Source organism: Coffea arabica, chromosome 2c (genome assembly GCF_036785885.1).
Source record: "Coffea arabica cultivar ET-39 chromosome 2c, Coffea Arabica ET-39 HiFi, whole genome shotgun sequence".
Classification (NCBI taxonomy): domain Eukaryota; kingdom Viridiplantae; phylum Streptophyta; class Magnoliopsida; order Gentianales; family Rubiaceae; genus Coffea; species Coffea arabica.
In genome coordinates, this window is record NC_092312.1 from 19,742,175 (window position 1) to 19,765,382 (window position 23,208).

The 23,208-nt window shown below is 36.7% G+C and overlaps 4 protein-coding genes across 7 annotated transcripts; 1 reads left to right on the forward strand and 3 right to left on the reverse strand.

Moving 5' to 3' along the window:
* Positions 1 to 807: 807 nt before the first annotated feature.
* LOC113726658 (uncharacterized) lies at positions 808 to 3,768 on the reverse strand. Of its 2 annotated transcripts, XM_027250492.2 has the most exons (5): positions 3,253 to 3,703; positions 3,020 to 3,140; positions 2,523 to 2,685; positions 1,846 to 1,939; positions 808 to 1,205 (listed from the first exon to the last, which is right to left on the reverse strand). In XM_027250492.2, the coding sequence occupies exons 1-5, from the start codon at positions 3,454 to 3,456 to the stop codon at positions 1,131 to 1,133; spliced, it is 657 nt and encodes a 218-aa protein (XP_027106293.1). In that variant the 5' UTR covers positions 3,457 to 3,703; the 3' UTR covers positions 808 to 1,130. The 2 variants fall into 2 exon arrangements, with proteins under 2 accessions (XP_027106293.1, XP_027106292.1); XM_027250491.2 differs by lacking the exon at positions 1,846 to 1,939 and having other exon boundaries at positions 3,253 to 3,768.
* Positions 3,769 to 5,742: 1,974 nt separating this feature from the next.
* Positions 5,743 to 13,511, forward strand: LOC113726661 (uncharacterized). Of its 3 annotated transcripts, none has more exons than XM_027250495.2 (14): positions 5,743 to 6,381; positions 7,583 to 7,656; positions 7,960 to 8,043; positions 8,232 to 8,312; positions 8,890 to 8,970; positions 9,411 to 9,503; positions 10,548 to 10,727; positions 10,886 to 10,953; positions 11,366 to 11,417; positions 11,801 to 11,854; positions 11,944 to 12,036; positions 12,317 to 12,383; positions 12,979 to 13,112; positions 13,216 to 13,511. In XM_027250495.2, exons 1-13 carry the CDS (start codon positions 6,240 to 6,242, stop codon positions 13,068 to 13,070), a joined length of 1,161 nt encoding a protein of 386 aa, XP_027106296.1. In that variant the 5' UTR covers positions 5,743 to 6,239; the 3' UTR covers positions 13,071 to 13,112; positions 13,216 to 13,511. The 3 variants fall into 3 exon arrangements, 2 of the variants coding, with proteins under 2 accessions (XP_027106296.1, XP_027106295.1); XR_011839165.1 differs by having other exon boundaries at positions 5,744 to 6,381; positions 12,979 to 13,221; positions 13,341 to 13,511; XM_027250494.2 differs by having other exon boundaries at positions 5,744 to 6,381; positions 12,979 to 13,511.
* Positions 13,512 to 13,870: 359 nt separating this feature from the next.
* LOC113726659 (uncharacterized) lies at positions 13,871 to 17,105 on the reverse strand. Its single transcript, XM_027250493.2, has 5 exons — positions 16,318 to 17,105; positions 15,469 to 15,593; positions 14,951 to 15,265; positions 14,695 to 14,864; positions 13,871 to 14,495 (listed from the first exon to the last, which is right to left on the reverse strand). The coding sequence occupies exons 1-5, from the start codon at positions 16,645 to 16,647 to the stop codon at positions 14,077 to 14,079; spliced, it is 1,359 nt and encodes a 452-aa protein (XP_027106294.2). The 5' UTR covers positions 16,648 to 17,105; the 3' UTR covers positions 13,871 to 14,076.
* Positions 17,106 to 20,497: 3,392 nt separating this feature from the next.
* Positions 20,498 to 22,755, reverse strand: LOC113728724 (pollen receptor-like kinase 1). The gene is made up of 2 exons (XM_027253091.2): positions 21,489 to 22,755; positions 20,498 to 21,385 (listed from the first exon to the last, which is right to left on the reverse strand). Exons 1-2 carry the CDS (start codon positions 22,723 to 22,725, stop codon positions 20,703 to 20,705), a joined length of 1,920 nt encoding a protein of 639 aa, XP_027108892.2. The 5' UTR covers positions 22,726 to 22,755; the 3' UTR covers positions 20,498 to 20,702.
* Positions 22,756 to 23,208: the final 453 nt, after the last annotated feature.

Below are 23,208 nucleotides of genomic sequence, written 5' to 3' on the forward strand. Positions count from 1 at the left end.
CTTGTATGCACAGTATGACGAGTGTTTAATTCGCTTGTAGTACGTGCAGATGTCAGGGATAGTCGTCTTCTGGAGATGTTCAGAATAGTTTGATTCAAGTGTTATCTTGATCATAATTACTGCTCTAGTTCTTGTTCAAGTAAGAAAAACATGTTCCCGTTTGACCGCAAGCCTGAACACAAAGACTAGGCGAGTGGGATGGGAATGAAAGACACGAATAGCCCCAGCCCGAAACCGCACGGGGGGAGGTGTGAAAGGAAAACGTTCTGGTTCCTAATACTGCTATATTGAGTTAGGGAAGACGGTGTGAAAACCAAACATATTCATTCTTGATCCTGCAACACAGAGTCAAGGATGCCCCTTGATATGGATCATGCATCTACGAGGGTTCGTGAAATTTGCAGCTGGACTTGTCTTCTTGGAATCGCTAAGGTTAGTACAGTAGCTAGGGAAGAAGTTAAAGATTTTTCTTACTGTGAGGGTCAATAACACTGAAGAACCAATTCGCCAATAGCAACTTAGGCTATCCAGGGGGATTCGCCAATGAGCTAAACATGGTTGTCAAAAGCTCAATAAAATCCCATCAGAAAACGAAAGAAAAAAATTCATAATCCTAAACTAAAGCATATGCTGCAAATCCTAAACTAAAGCATATACTGCATAAATTTTCACTAGTAACTACGTCAAGCTCTACATTATTGTTTTCGATGCTATTTGTATGCATTGATACTCAACATTTTACCTTTTAGTTCACATGTTATCTCCCCCCACAATTACCATCATGGTCGGGAACAGTTGCATCAGGCATGAGAAAGGAAAAGAGATTGCTTCAAGATACAGTTTCAGATATTTGTCCTTGGTGCCCGCCACATTTAGACTTGAAAACAATGCGTGCTTTACAAATTTTTTTCACCTCATCCATAATCCAACCGCAACAAAAGCAATGGTCCATAGATAACATAGATCATGACACGGGCCTGGCCACAGGGTTACCAAGTTTGAAAAGCTAATCAAACTGCTGTCTAAGCTGCATTTCTGTCTCACTTTTCCATGATGCATGCGATGACTGACCCTTCATCCTCTTAAGCTTCTCCTTGTCTTTGATGGTAGATCCCTTCTTCTTCATGGATTCATCGCCACAAACTGGACAGACCATTCCTTTGGCACCAGAGTACGTTTTCACCATTCCACAGGTTAAGCACATCCTGTGAGCAAAACAAAATTTAGTTTCAAAAAGCTCATACATTTACAGAATGAACACACGAAAATACTCAGATTTCAAAGCAAATTTTTACATTTGAAATGGTAATTTAAAGACCAGGTTATAAAGTTTAAACTAGACATTATTACATAGATGGTATCACAATAAGCAAAGCAGTCATAACTGCTAGATGAAGACATCAAGTTTGGGCTACCATTTCTTCTAGAATATTTAATTACCATAGCTGAAATGATACAAGTTCTCTATTCTAGTTTTATGCAGCCACGGATATAGGTACACAACTGGTTTCATCTGTTCAATCTCTTATTTACCACTTGGAAGCTGGTACAGCCAACTCCTTTAGCCTAAACGCCTCTACAATCTAAATAAATGGTTGAAATCCAAGGAGAATGGGATATATGTATTTCCAGTTTCAAAATCTTAAGTCAACTACTACTCTCTTCCTCAATTCAACATTCTAATATATCACTCTACTACTTGGTGCAAATCCAGATGTAAACCAACCTTTGGTTAACCTTATCCTAGGAATCTTTCGATTAGCTATTTCTTAGTGAAAGGAGGCAAGAATACAAGAATGGCTGTGTGTGTGGAAAGCAGAAGTTTGCATCCTATTATGGTCATACCATGTAGAAGATGGATCCAACAAACAACACTCTGAGAGGGCAATAGACACAGAGCAACCATCTCACAATTGTTTTCTCCAGCAAGTACTCAAATCTGCAGATTAATCTCGAAAAAGAAAACTATAACATCTAAAGCTGTTTACAAGAAGATCACCATTTTAAAGTGCTGAAAATAAAGCATTTATCACATGTAGGAAAACTCAAGAAGCTGTTTGTTCTTATTAAATGGAGGAACGAAACAGGAATTCTGACTCTAAAATGCTAACTAGAAAATCACTAAATTAAAGGACTGAGGACCAACCATCACAGTACCCAGACGTACAAGTCAAAACAAACTCACATATGCTAAATGTACGCTTCAATCTCTGTCAAGATTTCCCTTTTTAACCTAGTTTTCATTGTATAAGAAAAATGAACAATTTCTTTCCCTAAGTCTCCAACATGTCACAATTAATTATCACATATTCGTTGAACATCTTTATTTCTTGCAAACTGAGGACTTTCAAAGATCAAAGTACATATTTTATTTGTGTTTGTGGAACCTTATTCTATTTCCCTTTTATATAGTTTTCTCTATTCTTTTCTGGGTCGGAATTGGGATTAGTGAGAATACAGGAAGAGGATGCACAAACTTATCCTTGTTTGGATCAAGTTGTAGACAGAATACCATACTATACCTCATAAGCTCTGCAGCATTCTCATTCAGATTGCTTGCAAAAGTAGTACGCTTTGCATCTTCTGCAGAGTGAGAGGGGGATGTTCTTGGGATGTTGCCCTCAAAATCGCTCCTCACTCTCTCATGGATTCCAACTAACTGAGCTTTAGCCTCCACTACTGCACCTATAATTCCATATTATAGAACTTTTAATTAAAAAAAAAGGAAGGAAATTAAAATCATGGATTGAGCCACGAAAATATCCGATTAGTACTATGCTTTCATGGACAGCGGTATATATATTTACTGTGTCTCTTCCTAGGTACTCGAAGGTTTGAACGCATGCTAGTTAGTCATGAACCCTTTTTGTTCCTTTACCAACATAAACAATAAGCCATTAAATCCATTGAAGAACTCAATAGACAAATCCCATTTACTCGCAACAATAAGTAACAAAATTAGAAAAGATGAAACCGTGATAAAAGTAAAGGACTAGCATTTTGAGTAGTAGATATTTACCGACAGGTAAATCACTTTTATCTCTGCGATTTCTCCGGCGACAGTGGCGCCGCTTCTGCCCATCGTCATCTTTTGCCGCTTCCTCAACGGAATTGTTCAAAAATTCCGGAGGCCCTGACACCTCCAATAGGGGGAAAAAAGACAAAGGGAAAAACCTCTCCGGTCAGCTGATATTCTTCACAGCAAGGGGGAGAATTCAAGTATTCAAGATGGGGGTTATAATTAGTACTTACTTCGGAGAAAGCGTCGAAAGCGGAAGGAAGGAAAGAGGAAGAGGAGGGATTGGGGTCGAACAAGGGTTTGTATCGGTTGTCCGAGACTTGGTCGTTTCTACGTTTGCCGCCGTCGTCAGAGTCATAATAATCATATTCTTCAGCTTTTTCTTCTTCTTCTTCTTCTTCTTCAGATGAGTAGCCCTGCAGGAGAGACAAGCTCATCGTTTCTTAATTAAATTATTTTTGGTCGTCCGGTCGCAGCTAAGCTAAATAATCAGCACAAGTATTGCTGCTGCTCAAAAGACGCCGTTTTCAACTGCTTACAGACCCATGCATGGATCTATTGCTTTCTCCTAATCAGCTAAAATAATCAACCGACAACAATCTACTCAGTCCTTTGCCCTATAGCCCCCTTAGTAGTACTATAGTTCATCGATGATCCATCTAGAGAAGGAAATCGGCTAAGGTTTGCTTTGAATCGGAGCACATATGATTAGAGTCTTTTTATGTTTTGGAAATACCTCAATTCCCTTTAACTTGGTCACAATGCCCAAAGGAGTTGTTTATACCCGTTTCATTCGGTGAATGTGATTAATTGAATTGTTAATATTTGGATTAGCAGTTTTTGGAGGTAATTTTTAAAACTTTTTATTATAGCCGTGCAGGTCAAAATACTTTTACTATAAATGAAGTTGTTTTTTAAAATCGTTTTTAGTGTTTTTGAAATTGTTTTTGTTTAGGTATTATTGTAGCATTGTACATAAAAAAAACTTAGTTTTTAAAAAATGATCAATCCAAACAGAGTTGAAGTGTTTTCTACGTTAGGTGATACATTAATAATTTTCACTTATTATTTGAATAAGTTTTATGTAAATCATTAAGAATCACTTAATTAATTAATTGAGATATTTCATACTTTACGATCAAGTATACTTGAACATATTAAAATCTGAATCCGTTAAAATCTAAATTGAATTATTAAATCGAGTCGTGTACTGTGTATTCCTATGAAATCTAGGTCATAATCTCTAAGCGAACAAAAGGTGTGTGTTTTCTTCAGTATGGGTATCTCTTCCCTAAAAAAAAAGAAACAAGTCGGGAGAGGAACAGAAAAGGGATTTTCTCATGTTTATTTAATGCCATTTGCTTGTTTGATTAGGAGATTGATCATCATTCTAGTGGAGTGTTTTCACAGCAATGTTTCACGAGATTATCAAAATATAATAGGTTGAGTAATCAATTACAGTGCAAAACTTGGTGTGGAATGATCCCAATTTAGTGGGTTATATGCACGGAGCAACTGAAAAACTGACGGGGATAGAATCACCACTGGACCGGGTCTACGAGTAGCATTTTGGTGGGAGGCAAGGGTTCCCCACCAAAACCTTAAGGGCTTGGTGGTGGCCACCAGGCCAAGAGCTGGTGGTTTACTAGGCAGTTTATAGAATTGTTGTAATTCACTTAATGCGTGTGTGCGACATGTTATAGTCTCCAAATAGGTAAGCCTCATTTTTTCCTAAATTGGCTAGTACATGCATTCGACCTGTTAAAAGCCACTATAAGTATTAAATTGGGGAATGCGAGATAAAGATCATTGACTAATAGACTATCCCGTAATTTTCATTACTACTAGTTATATACTGAATATTAGGGGTGTACACGAGCCGAATTGAGTTCGAACATTGTTGAACAATGTTGGCATCCTACTCGACTCGAGCTTGAGCTCGATTGAGTTGGAAAAATGGAGGATCGAACTTGACTTGAAGAAAATGTTTAAAAATTCGAACTCGACTTGATGTGGTTCAAACAATTATGTTATTAGTTTTTTGCCATTAAAGAATTTAATTAAGTATGCAAACCAGCTTGTAAATTAACTGAAACATAAACCCTTAATGGTAAATTTATAATTAAAAATATATTATTTAAATTAAAAAATACTCGACAAGTAGCTCGTTTAACTTGAGTACCATATATTCAGACTCGAAACTCGGCTTACATTCTCATTCAAACTTGACCGAGTTCGAGTCAAGTAGTTAACTAACTCGCGAGCAGCTCAGCTCACAATCAGTCGGATGAGCACTAACAATTGACACTATCGACGAAGATTCCCTAGGCATTGACTTCCGCTCAGTTGCTCAGTTTGGGGTTGCAACTCAATTGAACAGTTTGACTAGAGCTCACAAGTTGTTCAATCAGGTGCTTGACTCAAACTCAGTCAAAGTCGAGCTCGAGCTACACGATTAAGGGTGCGAATCAAGTTCGAATGGGATATTACGTACTTGAAAGTTCGTGGAGCTCTATTAAGTACTCGCTATAATATTTAATTAATATTTTAAGAATAGCTAAATTATTCCTTCAACTAAAAATTCTTTGACGAACTCGAGTATAAGCTTGATATCGAGTTCGCATACCGACTTAATCTCTAACAAGTTGAGCTCAACCCTGGAATATATTACTTTGAGTCGAGTTTGAGATCAATATAACTAACTCGCTCGAGCTTGAGCAGTGTATTTGAACATCGAACTTGAGTGGGAGGATATTGAAGCTCGACTTGGGTCAATATCAGCCTAACTCAGTTCCTCGCTCAAAATCAAACAAATAACGAAAATTAAACAAACAGTAAGGACAGAATAAGAAAGAAAAAAAATACAATAAAAGAAAAATATGTACATAAAGAAACAAATGAAACCAAACCAACACCCACCAAATCAAGAATCAAACCCAGCTGCACAAAAAACCAAAAGCTCTCTCCTTCTGCTTCTCGCCTCTCTGTTTTCTTTCGACCAAGTCGAGCAATTATTTGCTCTCCGGCGCCGGCAGCTCCCCGGAGCTAGCAGCCGCCACCGACCCACCTCGGGTCAGAGTTATACTTTCTTGATTGTGTCTCGAACGGAGACGGAGAGGAGAAAAAGAATTCTGGGAATTCTTTTGCTTCTCCTATATCATATTTGTAAAATAGCAATTGGTGGGCTGGTAAAGAGGGAATAGAGATTAGATAATTAGGGATGAATAAATTATTGAATAAAGTACGGAACTTGGATGCTTACCCGAAGATCAATGAGGATTTTTTCAGCCGTACGCTCTCCGGTGGTGTTATCACTCTTGTTTCCTCCATCGTTATGCTCTTGCTCTTCATCTCCGAGCTCAGTACGTCTCCTCTTGCACCCCCTCCCCCCACTCTTCTCCGCTTTCAATTATTCTTTATTTCTGGAGAGAAGAAAATTTGGCTTCTTTTTTTTTTTTTTAATAATAATACTGCTTGGTTCATGTGCATTTCTTACCTTGTTCCCTGTGTAATTCAGCAATTCTGTATGAGTTCATTGCTATTCAAGTGGACAATTGTCGCTTTACTTGAGTTTGACATGATATTGGATGATTTTGTGATCGGTTGTCAACGTGGATACCTGCTTCGTATGAGAAGCAACTAGATTTCTAAATTGTTGTAAGAAAAGCTGTAATCTCATCTCAATAGGTCCAATTTTCAAGCTATTTTCCTAGTTCACGTTAAGAATTTCAAATTCTTGTGGATTGCGTACTGCCTATTTCAGGCTGCCTTCAGGTTCTTGAAGAATTATGGTCATTTACTTGAACGGTGTTATAACGAGTATGGATTTCTGGTTTCTGGCTAGGTTGGTTTGCCTCATTTGCTTAATGTAGAATCATCCTCTGCTTAGACAAACAAACAAAAAGATTTTGTTTATTTCTTAAATTAGTATTCCCATGTCAAAAGAAGTAAAGACATTTAAGAGTCCCCAAGTTGGCAACAACGTGGAGGGTCTTGTAGGAAAGTTAAAATTTTCAAATCACTGCCAAGTGGGAACTGATATTCTCCTATATATGGTGATAGAACTGAGCAAGTTTTTCTGACAATCTAATTGAGAACTATGTGCAAGATACTGATAGAGAGATTCACCTATGTCTAATAGTAGAATTGAGCATTTTTTCTGACTAAATAAGAATGATGTGCAAGATATGGAAGGCGAAGAAGGTGGTCTCTCTGTGATGAAAACTCTCAGGTTGTCAAATGATGGGCTACTAAACTTCTCCTAAGAGCTTTTCAAATAGGATTCTAATACTGGTAACTTGCCTGCCAGATATACCATATGCTAAAGATTTTGGGCAGACAGGTTGTCCTTTCGATTTTACAAGTTGTTTTTGCAATTCCCTATGCGTCCAAACTACTTTAGTGGACTGACAAAAAGAAAAAAACAAAAACTTTATTAGAGCATGCATAATATTTAACGCAATTTGGATCATGCTTTTGTGGTATCCTTTCCTTTGACTCCTTTAATTTGCATTTCTTAGTTGTGAATCTTATTGATCATTTGTGGCTTCTTACCAATTGCAGGGCTATATCTCCATACTGTTACAGAAACCAAGCTTGTAGTGGACACTTCAAGGGGAGGAAAACTACATATCAATGTAAAGAATATTACTCTATGTGTAAAATGATGCAAGTGTCCTATTATACTCTTCATGTTCATTTCTTGCTCAATCCCTCGTCTTCAACTTGTATAATCATTTGCTTTATGGAAATCATCATGGTCTTACTAGTTACCATTGTGTAATGATTTCAGGATGCTTTGAACTTAATTTAATTAACTTGATACTTTCTTATGGAGATATTTTCATTGTTTTGAGTGATAATCAGGACATTGCATGGACCTGGTTTGCTGTTAATTTCTTCATAGAAATACTAATTGGTGCTTTTTTTTTTTGTGACAGTTTGATGTCACTTTTCCTGCCATTCGGTGTTCATTACTTAGTCTTGATGCCATGGATATCAGCGGGGAGGAACATCTGGACATAGTATGTAATGCTTGCTATACTGATGTGAATTTTTTTGGCACTAGTTGTAGCATGAAGCTATCATGATTCAAATGGTTTATCTCCTACTTGGGCAAATTGTTTGTCCTCTTTGTTGTTGCCTCTCTTTCCTGAATACTATAAGACTTTGACCTGCTTGATCAGTTAAAGATGCCTTCCTGACCTTGCAGAGACATGACATATTCAAGAAGAGAATCGATTCTTATGGTAATGTGATTGAAGTCAGACAGGATAAAATTGGTGCTCCTAAGGTAAGTTATTACAATCCTTTTGCCCGAGAAATCTTGCTTTGAAGCATCTTGTTTTGTGTATAAGTTGGTAATGCATGTTTTATCAACTACCTATTGTCTGTAAGTCTTCACTAGGAATGTGTAGTTCCAAGCCTTTATCAGTTGAGTGAGTTGAAACTGGCGGAAAAAAGCACAACTATGTCTGCAAATCTGATATAATTGCCAACAATATATTGAATCTTGCTCTGACTATTCAAGCATTAACATCACCAATACTGCTGGATTCAATAGTCTAGTATGGCCTTGAATGTTTCCATATGGTGACAAGCAGGACGTTTGCCTATGAGATGCTTTAGAAAAATTCTTATATTTAAATGAACACATATAGATGCCTGATGTGTTTTGCACTTCTGTCTTTGAACTGTATTTTAAGTTGTCTTTAGTAATTGTCTCATGTTAAATTAAGACATTCATTTTCAGAAAGAGGGAGTATCTTTTGTGATAAATTGCATGTTCTTTGTGTTGAGAGCTGTTACTCTTTTGAGTAATTGGCTGCCTTCTATTCATTATGTTGTTTCTCCAATTAACCTGAATCCAGGTTGAGAAGCCTTTACAAAGACATGGTGGCCGGCTAGAGCACAATGAGACCTATTGCGGTTCATGTTATGGAGCAGAACTGGTATGTCTACTTGTTTTGTTCTGATTGGGTGTAATTTTTCAATATTGAGATGAGAGTCATCTGGGGAGATACATGTGTAACTTTAGGATGGATAGATAGATATCAGAGAGAGAGAAAGATCAGTGATTTTAGTGCTACAGTTAAGGAATTGATTGAAATAATGATAATGTAGTTGTGGTTTATGGGATCAAAGGACAAATTTGCAGTTGAATTTGGACAAAATGACAAGTAAAGTGAAATCATATTTAGCATGAAAGCATTGACTTAAAAATAAAAGTCAAAGGTGTTAAGAAATACATGAACGTGCATGTCCAAGCATTGGGGCAGATGGAGCTGTTCAATTGAGTGGCCACTGATGTGCAGAATGTTATGTGGGCTTTCAGCTTCGTTACTTTTTATTTTTATTTTTATGTATTTATTTATTTTTTTCTTTTTTGCAGTCAGATGATGATTGTTGTAATTCATGTGAAGAAGTTCGTGAGGCTTACCGTAAAAAAGGTTGGGGGTTGACAAATGTGGATTTGATCGACCAGGTTGGAATGAAAATGCGTGTTATACTTTCCGAATGATCTTAATTATTGGTAGCTAATGGCTTCTAAGCGTGAGAAAATGAGATGGCTTGACATCATTCTCCAGTTTGAAACAGTAGAAGTGCTTCTATAAGACATCTGTGCTTTAGTTAGTGACTTGATTCACTTGTGTTACTATATCATGGATATTTATCATGGGAAAAGACAGAAATTTAAGAGGAAAAGTTTCAAGGAAATGAAAGATGTTATATACCTTAATTGTACTTAATATGGATTGCCATGTGCTGGGGACAAATTTTATATTGTCATATCGATTATCAATGCATACACTAATTTGTTGCGGCCTAGAACATAAAATGTGGATTAGATATGTTAATGCATAATATTTGAAATATGAATTTTACATAGAGACAAAAAAGCAAGAGATGATGGTATCATAATAAAATGAGAACTACAGTGCTTGTGAATTGGAAATGGGAAACTTAAGTAGGATACTGCTTTCCCAGTCTTGAAGTTAAAGGAGAATCTGCTTTTAAAATGTGACCATAAATTCACTTATTTTTGTATTGATATGCTTGAACTGAACCTTCTTTTATGAATTTTTTCAATAGGTCCGTTAGGGGAGAGGTACACAGAATCATTTTCAATAACAGTTATCTAGAGTTGAATGAACATTGTTACCCCCTGCATATGAAGATGCGTTTGGGCGGGCATACAGCTGAGGTTGTAATCAAGAGTTCAATAAGCACTTGCACACCACTTTGCGATATTTTTGACACTCAAGTAATGTTAATTTCACATACTATAAATGTGGTCCTTCTAGACTGCACATTGCAGGCCAATTAGAAAGAAAAATGAGCAATTGATGATTTTGCAAAAAGACTTGAAACTCATAAATATGAAATTGCCAAAAATGAAGGGTAATGCGTAGATTTTGCATTCAGTATTCAAGCGGGTTATACAGTTTGCATGGGCTTTTCTTCTGTTCCTACATACGTGTTATCATCTTAAGTCTCAGTTTTTGGTGTGATATGTTGCTGATGCCAGTGCAGAAGAGAAGGTTTTATTCAACAGATTAAAGATGAAGAAGGTGAAGGATGCAATATTCATGGATCTTTGGAGGTTAATAGAGTGGCTGGAAATTTTCATTTTACCCTTGGTAAAAGCTTTCATCAGTCAAATGTTCATGTGCATGATTTGCTGGCTTTATCTACAGAGAGTTATAATGTAAGATCTGATTTTTCTTCCCAGGATGTTGTTATAAAACTTAATATTTACTGTGATTATTTTTATTATTGAGTTGAAAACTACAACCTTTCTGTTTAGTTTGTCTTGAATTCTAAGTATTTGGTCCTCATAACTCTGATTCTTTGCTGGCAATGCAGATAAGCCACAAAATTAATAAGCTAGCCTTTGGAGATTCTATTCCTGGAGTCGTAAACCCACTAGATGGGTAATTTTCTTTGGCACTTCATAATTGCCTTTAAATGTCTATATGTTATTTATTTTTTTTTTGAATTGAGAAGTTGTCTTCCTGATGCTTTTCGAGATTATGATAGTTCTCAGTTCTTTTTGGAATAGGTTTCAGTTATGAAATCAAGAAGAAGCTTATGTCCTTGTTATGTGGGTTGCATCTGTGCATATTCCTACTTGAAAATAAGTCCTACTAACAACGTTTACTTTTCATGCACAAATCGTTTTATTTTTCGTGAAGCTATTTGTATGGAGTGCTTTTGAGCAGTGAAATTAGCTCTCAGTATATCTTCAACCCAGCCTTCCCCAGATAAGAGAAAGGGTTGACTGTTAAATCTTATGAGTTCTTTCACTGGAATATTTATTTTCTGCTTTATCTGTTTGCAACTCAGAGTGCACTGGGAGCATGAAACACCAAATGGAATGCATCAGTATTTTATTAAGGTAATATTTCTTATTAATTCTTTGCTTTCTCTCCATCTATATGACTCAGCTTTTCTTATTCTGTATCAATCCTTTAAAAATCTTAAGCATTAAAAATTAAGAACAAGATACACAAATTTAAGATAAAATGAAAATCTGGCTTCAGCAATCATACATCATTTGCCTTTTTGGGGTAGTGGAAAAGATTTTCATATGAACCATTAATGAGTTCTATGGGTGTTTTACTGAATATATTTGCAGATCAAGAATTATATGAGCATTACTAAGTTTCAAGATATTGACACTGAAGTTGTGGTTCATATGAGCCATTTTGAGTTTTAGAATTGAATTTAGTGGCTGTTGAATTGACAATGTTTAGTTAACATCTCTGATGACATTTGCAGGTGGTTCCCACTATATATACTGATATTAGAGGCCGTAGTATTGAGTCAAATCAGGTATGCTTAAACATATTGGACATGATATCTTGTTTCGTTGCACTAATTTTTTATCCATGTCATAATTAAGGCCCCTTCTGTTGGTGCAGTTCTCGGTGACAGAGCATTTTAAGAGCTCAGAAGCGGGTCATTCTCGTACACTTCCTGGGGTTTTCTTCTTTTATGACCTTTCTCCTATTAAGGTTAGTTCAGTTTTTCCATTACTGTGGTGCAGGAAGTCTCATTCAATTAATCCAAACTAGTACAGTTTCTTTTAATAACAAAAAACTGTCTATTCAAATATTCTAAAAACTATTAGACTCTGTTTTGATGATGTGGATTAGAGATTTATGTTAACAACCGTAGTGCGGATAAGGAATCACAGGAAAAATGGGAAGGAGAGAGAGAGAGATTGATCAGAAAGCAGAAAGTATTTTTGGAACTAAGCTGAAAAGTGGTATTTTCTGATATTTGTTTTTACAGGTGACATACAAGGAGGATCATGCATCTTTCTTACACTTCATGACCCATATTTGTGCAATTGTTGGAGGTAATACGATGGTTCAATTTATTTCCGGTCTCATTCTCATCTTTTCTCATCCATAGTGCTTTATTGTCTCATGGATACTGTTCTGATCAGTGTGTGTGTGTGTGTGTGTGTGAGAGAGAGAGAGAGAGAGAGAGAGAGAGAGAGAGAGAGAAGGGGGGTGGGAGAGGAATTACCACCATATGCAGCACAAAGATCATTATTGGAAGTGTTGTCACACCACGATAAGTTCACCAGCACGATTCGAACGTATAGAAAAATTTAATTTCTCGCTGATACATATTAATGACCATGGAAATGTTGTAGTGTTCTTTGCATAACAAAAAGAATTGTCCTTTAATACTTAGACATTTAACCCGAACAACATCTTAAAACTAAGAGAAATAGTTAAAAAGACATTGCTGAGATGAGTTGTGACCTTCATGGTTTATTATGTTGTGTATTTGATAAGTCTCTCATTTAGCCTTTCAGCATATAAATTTATGACTTTGGAACCAGTTTTAAGCCCATTGTCTAACATGTAGTCATTTTGTTTCATCTTTGGCTCCATGCATGTGGCTTCTTTTTAATACACTTTGAAATCCATTTTCTTTTTCAGGTATCTTCACAATTGCTGGAATAGTAGATGCATTGATTTACCATGGTCAAAAGGCATTGAAGAAAAAGATGGAAATCGGAAAATTCAGCTAATGTGGTTTCATTGTGCGATACTGCTTCATTTTCATTTGATAGGTTTGACTAAGCTATGCGTTCAAATGTGAAGCAGTTGGGGCCGAATTTTTGCCCCTTGACGAGTCTCTTTAGTGCTGAACTTTTCTGTTCTATCTGATGACAGTCACAGGTGAAAACCTAAGCACCAAGCAAGCCAATACTACGTTGATATGATATCCATCTTCTTTTGTTGGCTCAATTTAGTGAGTTCTGATTGATTCTTGGATTGACTCGTGATGTTTAGTGCAGTAAGATTCCAAGTTTTCATGTCTACAAGGTTGCTGGATGGCCTCTCTCATTTGAGAACTGGGGGACAGTTTTAGACCGAATGTACTTTCATAGAGAATCCCTGTCTGATGGCTAAAGTTGCATTTTGTTCTGATTCATTTATCAACAGAAAGGAAGGAAATTAGCCCTTTAGTTTTAGTATATAAATTTCAGTTTAATATTCTGCAGGGTTTTTTCATAGAGAGAGTCGAGCATGTGCAGGTTTGTCAATACATTGCATGATTGCAGCTAGCAAACTCGGTACTTAAGGTCGTTTGATATCATGCGTCTTGCGTATAGCTGATTGTACGGTCACGAACCTGCATAAGTAGTCATGGTTGCTTGGCTACTAATGTCAGGCCAGCCATCGTACCCCAAAAAAAAAAAAAAAAAAAAAAAAAAGCTCTGATAAGTGTAAGAATACCGAAGTTTGTTAAACATCCTCCTCCTTGGGAAAGCGTCTGAAGGAGCGAGTAATAGGCATTTCAATACGTGGTTTGCACTTGACAAGGTAGAGAGAGTTTCTTTTTTCATTAGCTTCTTCTAGAACAAGGTGAAATGAAAAGCCACTTCAATAGGCAAAAAGGGAGATTGACAAATGATGCTTCAAGGAAAACTCTTGAACATAACCCGCAAAAAAGGACTGCAAAACTGAATATCGTCACCATCCCAGACAACAAGGGGAGCAAGGAAACAAATCTCGATTCCAACGTGATGTTTACTTTGTTCTTGCAGCATCAGTCTCAGGCTGTGCGTGACTGACTGAAAGAGCGGAGAGCTTTAGCTTGATAGCCTCAAGCTCTGGATTCAGTCTCTCTTCCTTTGTCAGCCACAATGATAACAAATGGTTAATCAAGTCACTGGCAGAACTAAAAGCAGAAATACCCTTACGCAGCCTTATTTTCTCAAACTTGGTTATAAAATGAAAATTTGCATCATTGGGATCTTTGACATATTTTTCCAAGATATCCACAATAGCCTTGAACCAAATTGGGCGGGCAACCTTAAGAAATTCATGAACCGACGACATCGGAAGGCTCACACTCCCCAGATCAGACTCATGCTGTCCATCTCTCCCATGGTAATCTGATCCTCCAAGCTTCGCAAGACCATATGCATCAGCAAGGTCGCTGTAAACTGTTTTATCAAGAAAAGGTGATTCAAGCTATCGTTACAAACCGCACACGCCCCAAAAGATGATTGAAGAGAATACATTGTATTCTTATACTCGAGATGAAAATTTTCTTTTGAGGAATTACAAATGTGCACAATGAGTTTGGAAATCCAATAGATGAAACAGAAAGTAAAATAAGGCAACACGGTATGAATGATGTACCTGCCAGTTTCCCATCACTTCTGTAAGTTTCTATTCCATGCAAGCCTGCTTCTGTTAGCCTCCTAATCACAGCCACTGGGTTTTTTAGTGCCCAGGGATGTGCCAGAACTGCAACACCTCCTGTTTTACATATCAGTTCAACTGCTTCCTCTGCATTTGGCTCACTTCCCCTGAACAAGACATTCTAATTAATCTATAGACATCATATCAACCAACTTTAGGGACACAGAAAAACTAACTATATCACACTAATTACGTAGAATAAGCAGGTCCACCATCGTAAAGATATCTTGAAAAGGCCTGTTTTAGGTTCTCTACATGGCCTGCTTCAACCAAAGCACGAGCAACATGCAGCCTACCAGGAGCAACCCCTGTGCCTGCAATCTTGGTTATGTGCTCCCACTTGAGAGGCAGCTTCAATTTGTTTAATTTTGAAACCATGCTCTTTGCACGAAGGAAACGTCCATTCCTTATACCAAGTAGCAGCTTCTCTAATTCCTCTATCCTTGTTGGTCCACACACACTATAGTATGCGAGAATATGAACTGGTTCTTCTGATCCTGTCTCTCCTCTGTATATTTCATGTTGAATGTCAGAAAGGAAATGAAACTTGCAAATGAAAAATAAATAAATCAGCAATCCATGAACAATCAATGAAGCTAAAACGTGTTTTAGCTACTGTTAAATAATAGAAGAACAACCTGACCAGCTAAAACGTGTTTTAGCTACTGTTACTTAATGCTGGATATAATTAAGCCAAAATGATGACTTTACCTTGGATAGAAAACTGTGCTAACTTCAACTCCTGGAATAATCTTGATCCCAAATCTGAAAGCTGCTTCCTGGGCTTCAGGTATACCAGACAGTGTATCATGATCTGTCAAAGCAAGAACTTTCACCTGTTCAGGATATACATGATAATAAGTTGTAGTACTCTAACCACATAATACTCATTAAAAAAGCATAGACTAGCAGCATATGTCGTCGCTAATAAATATTAGAAGAACAACAATGGAGTGAAGATCTTCTAAAGGATTGAATTATAAATTCATGGCATATAAGTCCATCAAGGTAAATAATTCATTATCATAAGCGATGTTGAGTTGCAAGCATTGGAAAAAAATGATTATAGAAGAATGAGCACAGGGCAAGGTTTCCAAACAGACATCTCTAGTGGACGATGATTGTGGTCCAAATGTACTTAACCATTGTGATTTCACAAAATCTGAGCCACGCAGTACCCCTCTCAGAGTTTTTGAATACACTTTCCCATCAGATTCCAAAATCAGAAACTAGTTATCAAAGTAACCTCTCCCTGTTTTCTCTCCAATTGAAATTCCCTTGCTAATCACTTACATACACTAAAAAAGACCAAACAAAAGAGAAGCAGTCCTTTTTTTTTCCTAATAAATTAGGTAAAGGCTTCAACTTTTTATAGAGCAAAACATGATCCTCTGAGCTCAATCATACGCTAAAAACAATTCCAATATCAGATTCTTCAAAACACAGTCCAGATAATAAAAATAGAACGAGTCCCAAAAGGAAATGGCCTTTCACAAATTCCCAGATTTAACACATAAGAATTACTAGTACAGACAAAGATCGAATTAGGAGAACTCTCACCCCATTTTGATGGGCTCTTTCAACAAGCTTGGTCGGTGATAAGAACCCATCACTGTGAATCGAATGACAGTGAAAGTCAAAGACCAGCCTCTCCTTTGGATGATTCCAGTGCACCACCCCAAAGTCATCAATAATTTCAGCGGCAGATGATGAATTCGCAGAATTGTCCAAGAAGACCCATTCACTTACGGATTTATATGCTACAGTTTGTTCAAGACTCAATTTTCTCTTGCTACCACCTCTCTTCTTCTTCTTTTTGTTTTTTATGTTGCCATTATTAGAGCAATTGGTGCCATACGGTTTCTTTGGGCTATCTTTTTCACCCAACATTGGAAGTTTTTTTTTTTTTTTTCAGAAGAAATCTGTTACTACAAGAATCAAGGAAAGGCTAGGCACGCAAGGGATCTTTTTCTTGACGTGGGGCTTTTATAGCAAAAGGGATGTTATGCTGGGATAGAAGCAGGATCACGAGTCGCAGCAGACTGGGGGAAATAGTACAGCATTGTTATATGGGGGTTCGCATAGCATATAATTTTTTTTTTTCGGAGACGACAATAATTGTATAATCTAATCTATGCTATACAGGGGAAAGGGACGGATCTAAAGAGCCCCAGAAATAATTTGAAGGGGTCTGAACTACTACCCGATCAAACAAGTACACAACACATCTGCCTGAATTTTTTTGAAACAAATCATTTAAATATGGTATTTTAGTGAAAGGCAACCCACGAACCAAGCTAGGTTACATAGCATATTAGTATCGCAGCAGCAAAAATAGACTGCCTAGGCCTTAGAGAAGAGATATGCCAGTGGCAACGTTGTTGTAGTTTTTTTTTATACTTCTACACGGCCACCATCACCGACAATATCTTCATCTTGTGTCTTATCTTATCTGAATCTTCTAGCGATTAGTCCAATTCATCACACGATGGAGTTGTCAAGGCTCCTCCTTGCTCTCACACGATTCCAACCATAGTAGTGGTGCCACCATTTGTTTGGATATTAGATTATTTATTAAAAAAAATTATTTGAGTGTATTTGAATAGAAGTTTATTTGAAATATTATTTAGAATAATTATTGTAGCATTTTTTTTGTGATATAATATATGTTAGATAAAAATATAATTGGAACGGCAAAAAAAAAAAGTGTTGAAAAATATATTTATGATGTAAGTAAGGTAAATACTTTTGGTGCAAATAATGCAAGCAAATTGTTAAGGTGTTTAAATGTTTTATGGGTTTAGTATATAATAAAAGAGATAATACATGTAAGTTGAGGAATTCATAGAAGAAAGTAAGAAATCATACTACATGGAATATCATGAACCAACAAATCTATAAAGAAAAAGGGTTTTTGGCATTTTCAATGCCAACATATTTTTTTGGGAGAAATCCTTTAAAACATCCTTTACATTCCATCAAATGAATTTTATCATCCAAAAGGCATAAAGCCTCTCGCTCTTAAAAAGTGCTTCAAAAATTATAAAATTTGTAAAAACACATGACGGTTAAGTCAAAGTAATTTGAGCATCAAAAAATAAAAGGAATTTCATCCACTCTTTTTTTTAAAGAGTGGCATTAATCCTATAATTAAAATTTTTTTAATATTGTAAAGTTTTATGTCACTTACAAGTTACACAACTTGTTAAAGGTCAAATTCCACTTTAGTTAAAAGTATAAGGTGGCTCTATAGGAGAATTTAAAAAATAAAAGGTTTTATATGTTTCAGCGATACCACAAGGGGTTTCGTATATTTTTTAAAATGTTAACTTTACACTACTTACATATTCAACTTAGCAAAATTTGGTCTCAATCTAAATTTTTGACCACTTTTAAGTGTAAAATTACCACATGATCTACATGAAATCATTTTTTATGTATAAAAGGTTGATCTTACTTTTTTAGTGAAAAAAATTAAGATGAATAGGAAAAACTAAATATGATTCGGGTCTGACGCTACTTTTTTTTAATGCAAAAGTGAAAAAAATTGGGTTATTTGTTAACTACAAATAGGATCTTTAACTTTTTTGCTTTAAAAAAAAAAAACTATGTATGGGTCATGTAATGAATTCAAAGTAAAAAATAGTTGACAATTTAGATTGACTTACTATTGTAAGGGTCGCAAATTTATCATTTTAAAAATGAAAGACTAAAAAATTCATTTGGCAATATGTAACAACGTTTTGAACAAATTTTTCATTTTTTAAAAATATTCTTGTAACCTCCCAAATGCTGAGAAACCTTCATCCAAATTGCATTTGCAGATCACCCGGATAACGAATGATTTGGGCCTCTTAACTAATAATATTTATTTAATATAATCTAGCAAGCTCTTTTTTTTTTTTTTTTGGGTGCAATATCAAGCATGTGACCTTTGGGAAAAAGAAATTGAAGTTTCTTGAGTTTCGACCATACAAATCTCAATTTTACATATTTGTCAAGTGCATGTAAACAAATTGATTTTTTCTACGGCAAATGAATTGTCACGGTTGAATTTTATTTCTACAGTAATTCCTGTTGAAAATGACAAAACTATACATTTCCACATCCAAATTACATTCGACCTGGAAGAATATTTTTGGCATTTCATTCAATAATAACTGTGAAAATAAAATTCAAATTGTGACGTTAACACTATCCTTTCTTTTACTTATACCCATGTTGAATTGTTCGAGCCAGAGGAGTTGAAGCAACCTTGTTACTCCAAAAAAAAAAAGAAGAAGAAGAAGCAACAGCCTTGTTACCAGCGGGTATTGTCTGCTTGGCTAGCGGCCGTAGCCTTTGACAGATAGCTTGTCTGCACCATGCACAAGAATGGCTGCAAGGCAAAGTGCGTGCAGGCACCAATGCATGCCATTGAGAGAGCTATTTTCGCAAATGATTGTACGTTTGAATTCTGCTGTGGATAAAAAAATTGCATTAATGAACGGTACGTGACAATTTATTTAAGCAACCTATGATTTCATATACATGTTCTGTTTTGATCCACGGTCATGATAGAAGTAGAATACAGCCAAACATTTACTGAAAAATGAAAAACCTTTCGTGATGGGATGGGTGAAAAAAAAAAGCATGCCCTTAACTCTTCAATGTGCTGTCATTTGATAGATCTTCATGTTGTCACTTCTTCGGGGGAACTGAACTTTGCTCCTTCTTGTTGTACTGATAAGTCACTTTCATACTCTTTTTTTTTTTTTTTTTTTTGTCAGCAATCATATATTTGTATAACCTACTCTGTCCTAATCTAGGGGGAAGGAAAGTCTAAAGAGGCTGTAGTAAGGGACTAATAAGTATACAGACCCAACTAGACCAAAAAAATGCTTTGACACAATTCTTAGATTTTTTTTGTTAAACGTGAGATATGAACCCTCACTTATAGCCCAAAGAGGGACTTAAACCCCTCCCTGGTGGCCACTAAGCCATTGTCCCAGTGTTGTACCACTTTCATACCGTGGACAGGATCACAATTCAGAGCACAGGTATCTCATTTTCAGATGGTTATATAGCACAGGTACGTTTTTTTTCTGTTACCGGTACAGAAACAGCCTTACACGGTAGTAGAAGTCACATCAGGAGGTGGTTTGGTGGCAACAGTCGAATAGAAGAAGCAGATGTTGGAGAGTAGGAGATTACAAGAGAAGAACAAATCGTTTGGGTACGTAATTACTCGTGTGTGTGATATTCTAGGTTTACTTTTAGGATTAGTTTATAAAAAATTAAATGGTTGTAATGAAATAGCATACCTTCGTTAATAAGGTGGTGCAAAATGATAAATCATCCATCGATGTAAAGTTAATTCACACGGTGTCTAAAAAACTTACTTTTTATTTAATAACTTGGGACTCAACAATTTGTTGTTTTTAAGTTGACGACCAACTCCAAGTGAAGGGATGGTATTGAAACATGCTTAAGCTTTCTCCATCCATTCATCTAATACTAACCACATTTTATTAGATTGGAGAAAATCAGCCGTATTTTTTCCTTTCTTTTTTAACAATCAATATATTCTTTATCGAACAGGGTGAGCTTCTAGGTTCCAACAGGTTTGCTGAGTTGTGAATTGTTTGTATTGATCATACCATCATGGATTAGTTGTAATCTTATTTTTTTTAACAAAAAAAAAAAAAACAAAGTACAGTAGATTGAACGCTAATCTAGTGAAAGCTAGAAAAGAAGAGTATTTACTTAGGAACAAGAATCACCAGAGTTTATTCACACTCATATACAAATGACCTTTACCAACCAGGAATGCTTTTCAGGTGGCTTCTTACTCTCCGAAACACAAGAAAATCAATTTGTTGGCTTTCAACCTTTGCTAATATACTAATATAGGAAAGTACATCACAGACAAAATTGCAATAAGGCCAATGCAAGAAAAAAATAAATTATCGTCGATCGTCTAAAGTTGTAGTACTCCTGGATGGAGTTGACATGGATTCATCCGTGAGCGATCGATCCATTGATGAAAACTCTTCCTCATCTTCGGAATCAGCCGTTACGACTATGTTCTCAACTTCTCTTGCAACCTCACTCATTTCAGGGCGATTTTCAGGGGAACTTACACAACATCTCATTGCAATCTGCAGTAGTTTTAGCATCCCATGATTGGCACTTCTCTGAACTGCTATTTCAACATCAAAAATCTCAGCTGTCCATTCTTCTCTGACTGCGCGATGAACCCAACTGCATAGATCAACTGCATTGGTCCCTGGGGGGGCTGAATCAGCTGAAACTCTCCCTGTTACCAGCTCCAGGAGTAAGCAGCCATAGCTCCAAACATCAGACTTTCTTGACACCTTTTTGTGACTTTGGTATTCGGGTGATTTGAATGCAATCATACGTTGAGCTGCCAGTGGAGCTGCTACAAGTGAAGTTAGCCCATAATCCGTTACAAGGACACCATCATTTTCATCAATAAGTACATTGGATAGCTTCAAATTTCCATGTGGGACAACGTTTGTTGACTTGGTGTTGAGGTGTAGATATTCCAATGCTCGAGCTACACCACGAGCTACTGATAATCTTGAGCTCCACCGAAAAGGAATTCGAGTTGGTTTCCCCTTTCCCTCTGTAAGACACATCAGCAGAAGAGCTTAACGCATCCATCTCACTGATTTATACTCCAAAAATTGGAAAAATACTGCTAATAATGATAAATTGATTATACTTACCATTAAGTCGGTTGTACACGTTTCCGTTTGAAGCAAATTTGTATAGTAGTAGCTTTTCATCTTTCGAATAGTAATAGGCAAGAAGAGATAGCAAGTTTGGATGCTTTTGATCAGCAATCATTCTTACTTGTTTCATGAATTCTTCACCGCTTAAAGGTTTCAAGTCCTTTAGTCGTTTTACGACAATTGGTCCCCTTTCCAGCATAGCCTTATAGCAGTTACCAAAGTTGCCTTTACCCAAACCTTCAGCAGATGCTTTTAGGAGATCGTCAAGTTCAAATTTCCTATCTTCACTTGCGAACACGAGCTTCCCTTTCTCTACTTCATCAGCTGCTACCCTATTTCCCCCCGTTTCCATTTTAATCTTCTCATCCTTTTCTTCGTCCCTGACCAAAATGTGCTTTTCCTCCAGCCTTTTCTTGAGGTTTTTATACTTCTTAAAGAAAATAATGCAGAGGAATAAAAGAATGATCAAAGCAACAACATTAACAACTAATAAGATTGGAAGGAGTTTAGACGACTTTGAACTTTTTGACTTGTTAGTATCTGACGTATCATTTTTGCTGTTGCAGTCTGAGGAAGATGGAGGGCCGCACAAGTTTGGATTACCAAAGTACGAAAACCGGTTGAATGATTGAAGGACTTTAGTATTGGGAATTGGGCCCGAAAGATTGTTGTAAGACACATTGAATTCCAGCAAGCTAGTCTGATCAAACGATGGAATTGAACCACTCAAATTGTTAGCCTGAAGATGCAATGAGGCCAAGGAATTGAGCTTTAGAAGGGACAACGGTATTGCTCCATCAAACCTGTTGCCTGATAAATCAATGTATATCAACTTCTGATTGTTCGAGAAGTCCATCAGTGGTCCTGAAATTGAGTTGTCTTTGAAGCTCAGAATTGATAACTCTGTCAGGTTGAGAAGTGAATCAACTTTGATTTCTCCGGTTAGGCCCAAATTTTCCAATCTTACTCCGGAAACTCTTCCATTCAAACACTCAATGCCAAACCAATAGGGAGGATCGTTCTCGTAACACATGACCTTAGTCCAGTTATGATGAAGAAACGAATTGCTAAAACCGGCTACGAGAGCCAAAAGGGCATCTCTTTCCTCTCCGTGGAAGCCATTTTGACCATCGTCAGCCGTGATTTTTGGACATAGTAGAAGAAGATATAGAAGAAGGAAGTGCTCGAGGAACTTAGTAAACGTCATTCTACAATTCAATGGAGAAGCCATTTGGTTGAACCTAGCATGGATGAGCCTCGTACAAATAGAAAGGCACGTAGCAAATAAGTTAGCTAGATGGATTTGTAAAATATTCAGGGTGGGATGCCAAGCCGGCTACTAGTTTCCAGTGTTGAAGGGGAAAACAAGGACGATCAAAACAGAGATCAGATAAAAATCTCATCATCTGAGAATCCTAGAAAACGACTTCTTCATAAATTGTTTTTACGTAGGATCAATCACTTGAGCCAAGCTAACTGATTGTTTTGCAAGGAGCCTTGGCTTTTTAAACAAGGGGATTGTCGCATGCATATTCCTGCTATTCGGCTTAGTTGGTTACAAAATCTTCCCATTGATCTATATGCAAAATGCTAGAATGGGTAAACGAACTTGCCTCCTCACCTAAGGAATTTCCGGGGTACAAGATAGCCAACTGTGTTAATTAACGGAGGAAACAAGGGATGGAACCAGTTTGTCCGAGGAAAATATCTAGGT

What these genes read in the sequence shown, in the direction of transcription:
- LOC113726658 (XM_027250491.2), bottom strand. Translation starts at nt 3,456, where the DNA reads ATGAGCTTGTCTCTCCTGCAGGGCTACTCATCTGAAGAAGAAGAAGAA. An exon ending in CTTTCGACGCTTTCTCCGAA is followed by an intron (nt 3,141 to 3,252) that starts GTAAGTACTAAT and finishes CCCCTATTGGAG; the next exon opens with GTGTCAGGGCCTCCGGAATT. An exon ending in AATGCTGCAGAGCTTATGAG is followed by an intron (nt 1,206 to 2,522) that starts GTATAGTATGGT and finishes TTTTGCTCACAG; the next exon opens with GATGTGCTTAACCTGTGGAA.
- LOC113726661 (XM_027250495.2), top strand. Translation starts at nt 6,240, where the DNA reads ATGAATAAATTATTGAATAAAGTACGGAACTTGGATGCTTACCCGAAG. An exon ending in CATGTTATGGAGCAGAACTG is followed by an intron (nt 8,971 to 9,410) that starts GTATGTCTACTT and finishes TCTTTTTTGCAG; the next exon opens with TCAGATGATGATTGTTGTAA. An exon ending in ATGTGGATTTGATCGACCAG is followed by an intron (nt 9,504 to 10,547) that starts GTTGGAATGAAA and finishes TGCTGATGCCAG; the next exon opens with TGCAGAAGAGAAGGTTTTAT.
- LOC113726659 (XM_027250493.2), bottom strand. Translation starts at nt 16,647, where the DNA reads ATGTTGGGTGAAAAAGATAGCCCAAAGAAACCGTATGGCACCAATTGC. An exon ending in GGTGGACCTGCTTATTCTAC is followed by an intron (nt 14,865 to 14,950) that starts GTAATTAGTGTG and finishes TGTCTTGTTCAG; the next exon opens with GGGAAGTGAGCCAAATGCAG. An exon ending in AAGTGATGGGAAACTGGCAG is followed by an intron (nt 14,496 to 14,694) that starts GTACATCATTCA and finishes TTGATAAAACAG; the next exon opens with TTTACAGCGACCTTGCTGAT.
- LOC113728724 (XM_027253091.2), bottom strand. Translation starts at nt 22,725, where the DNA reads ATGGCTTCTCCATTGAATTGTAGAATGACGTTTACTAAGTTCCTCGAG. An exon ending in CGTGTACAACCGACTTAATG is followed by an intron (nt 21,386 to 21,488) that starts GTAAGTATAATC and finishes TGTGTCTTACAG; the next exon opens with AGGGAAAGGGGAAACCAACT.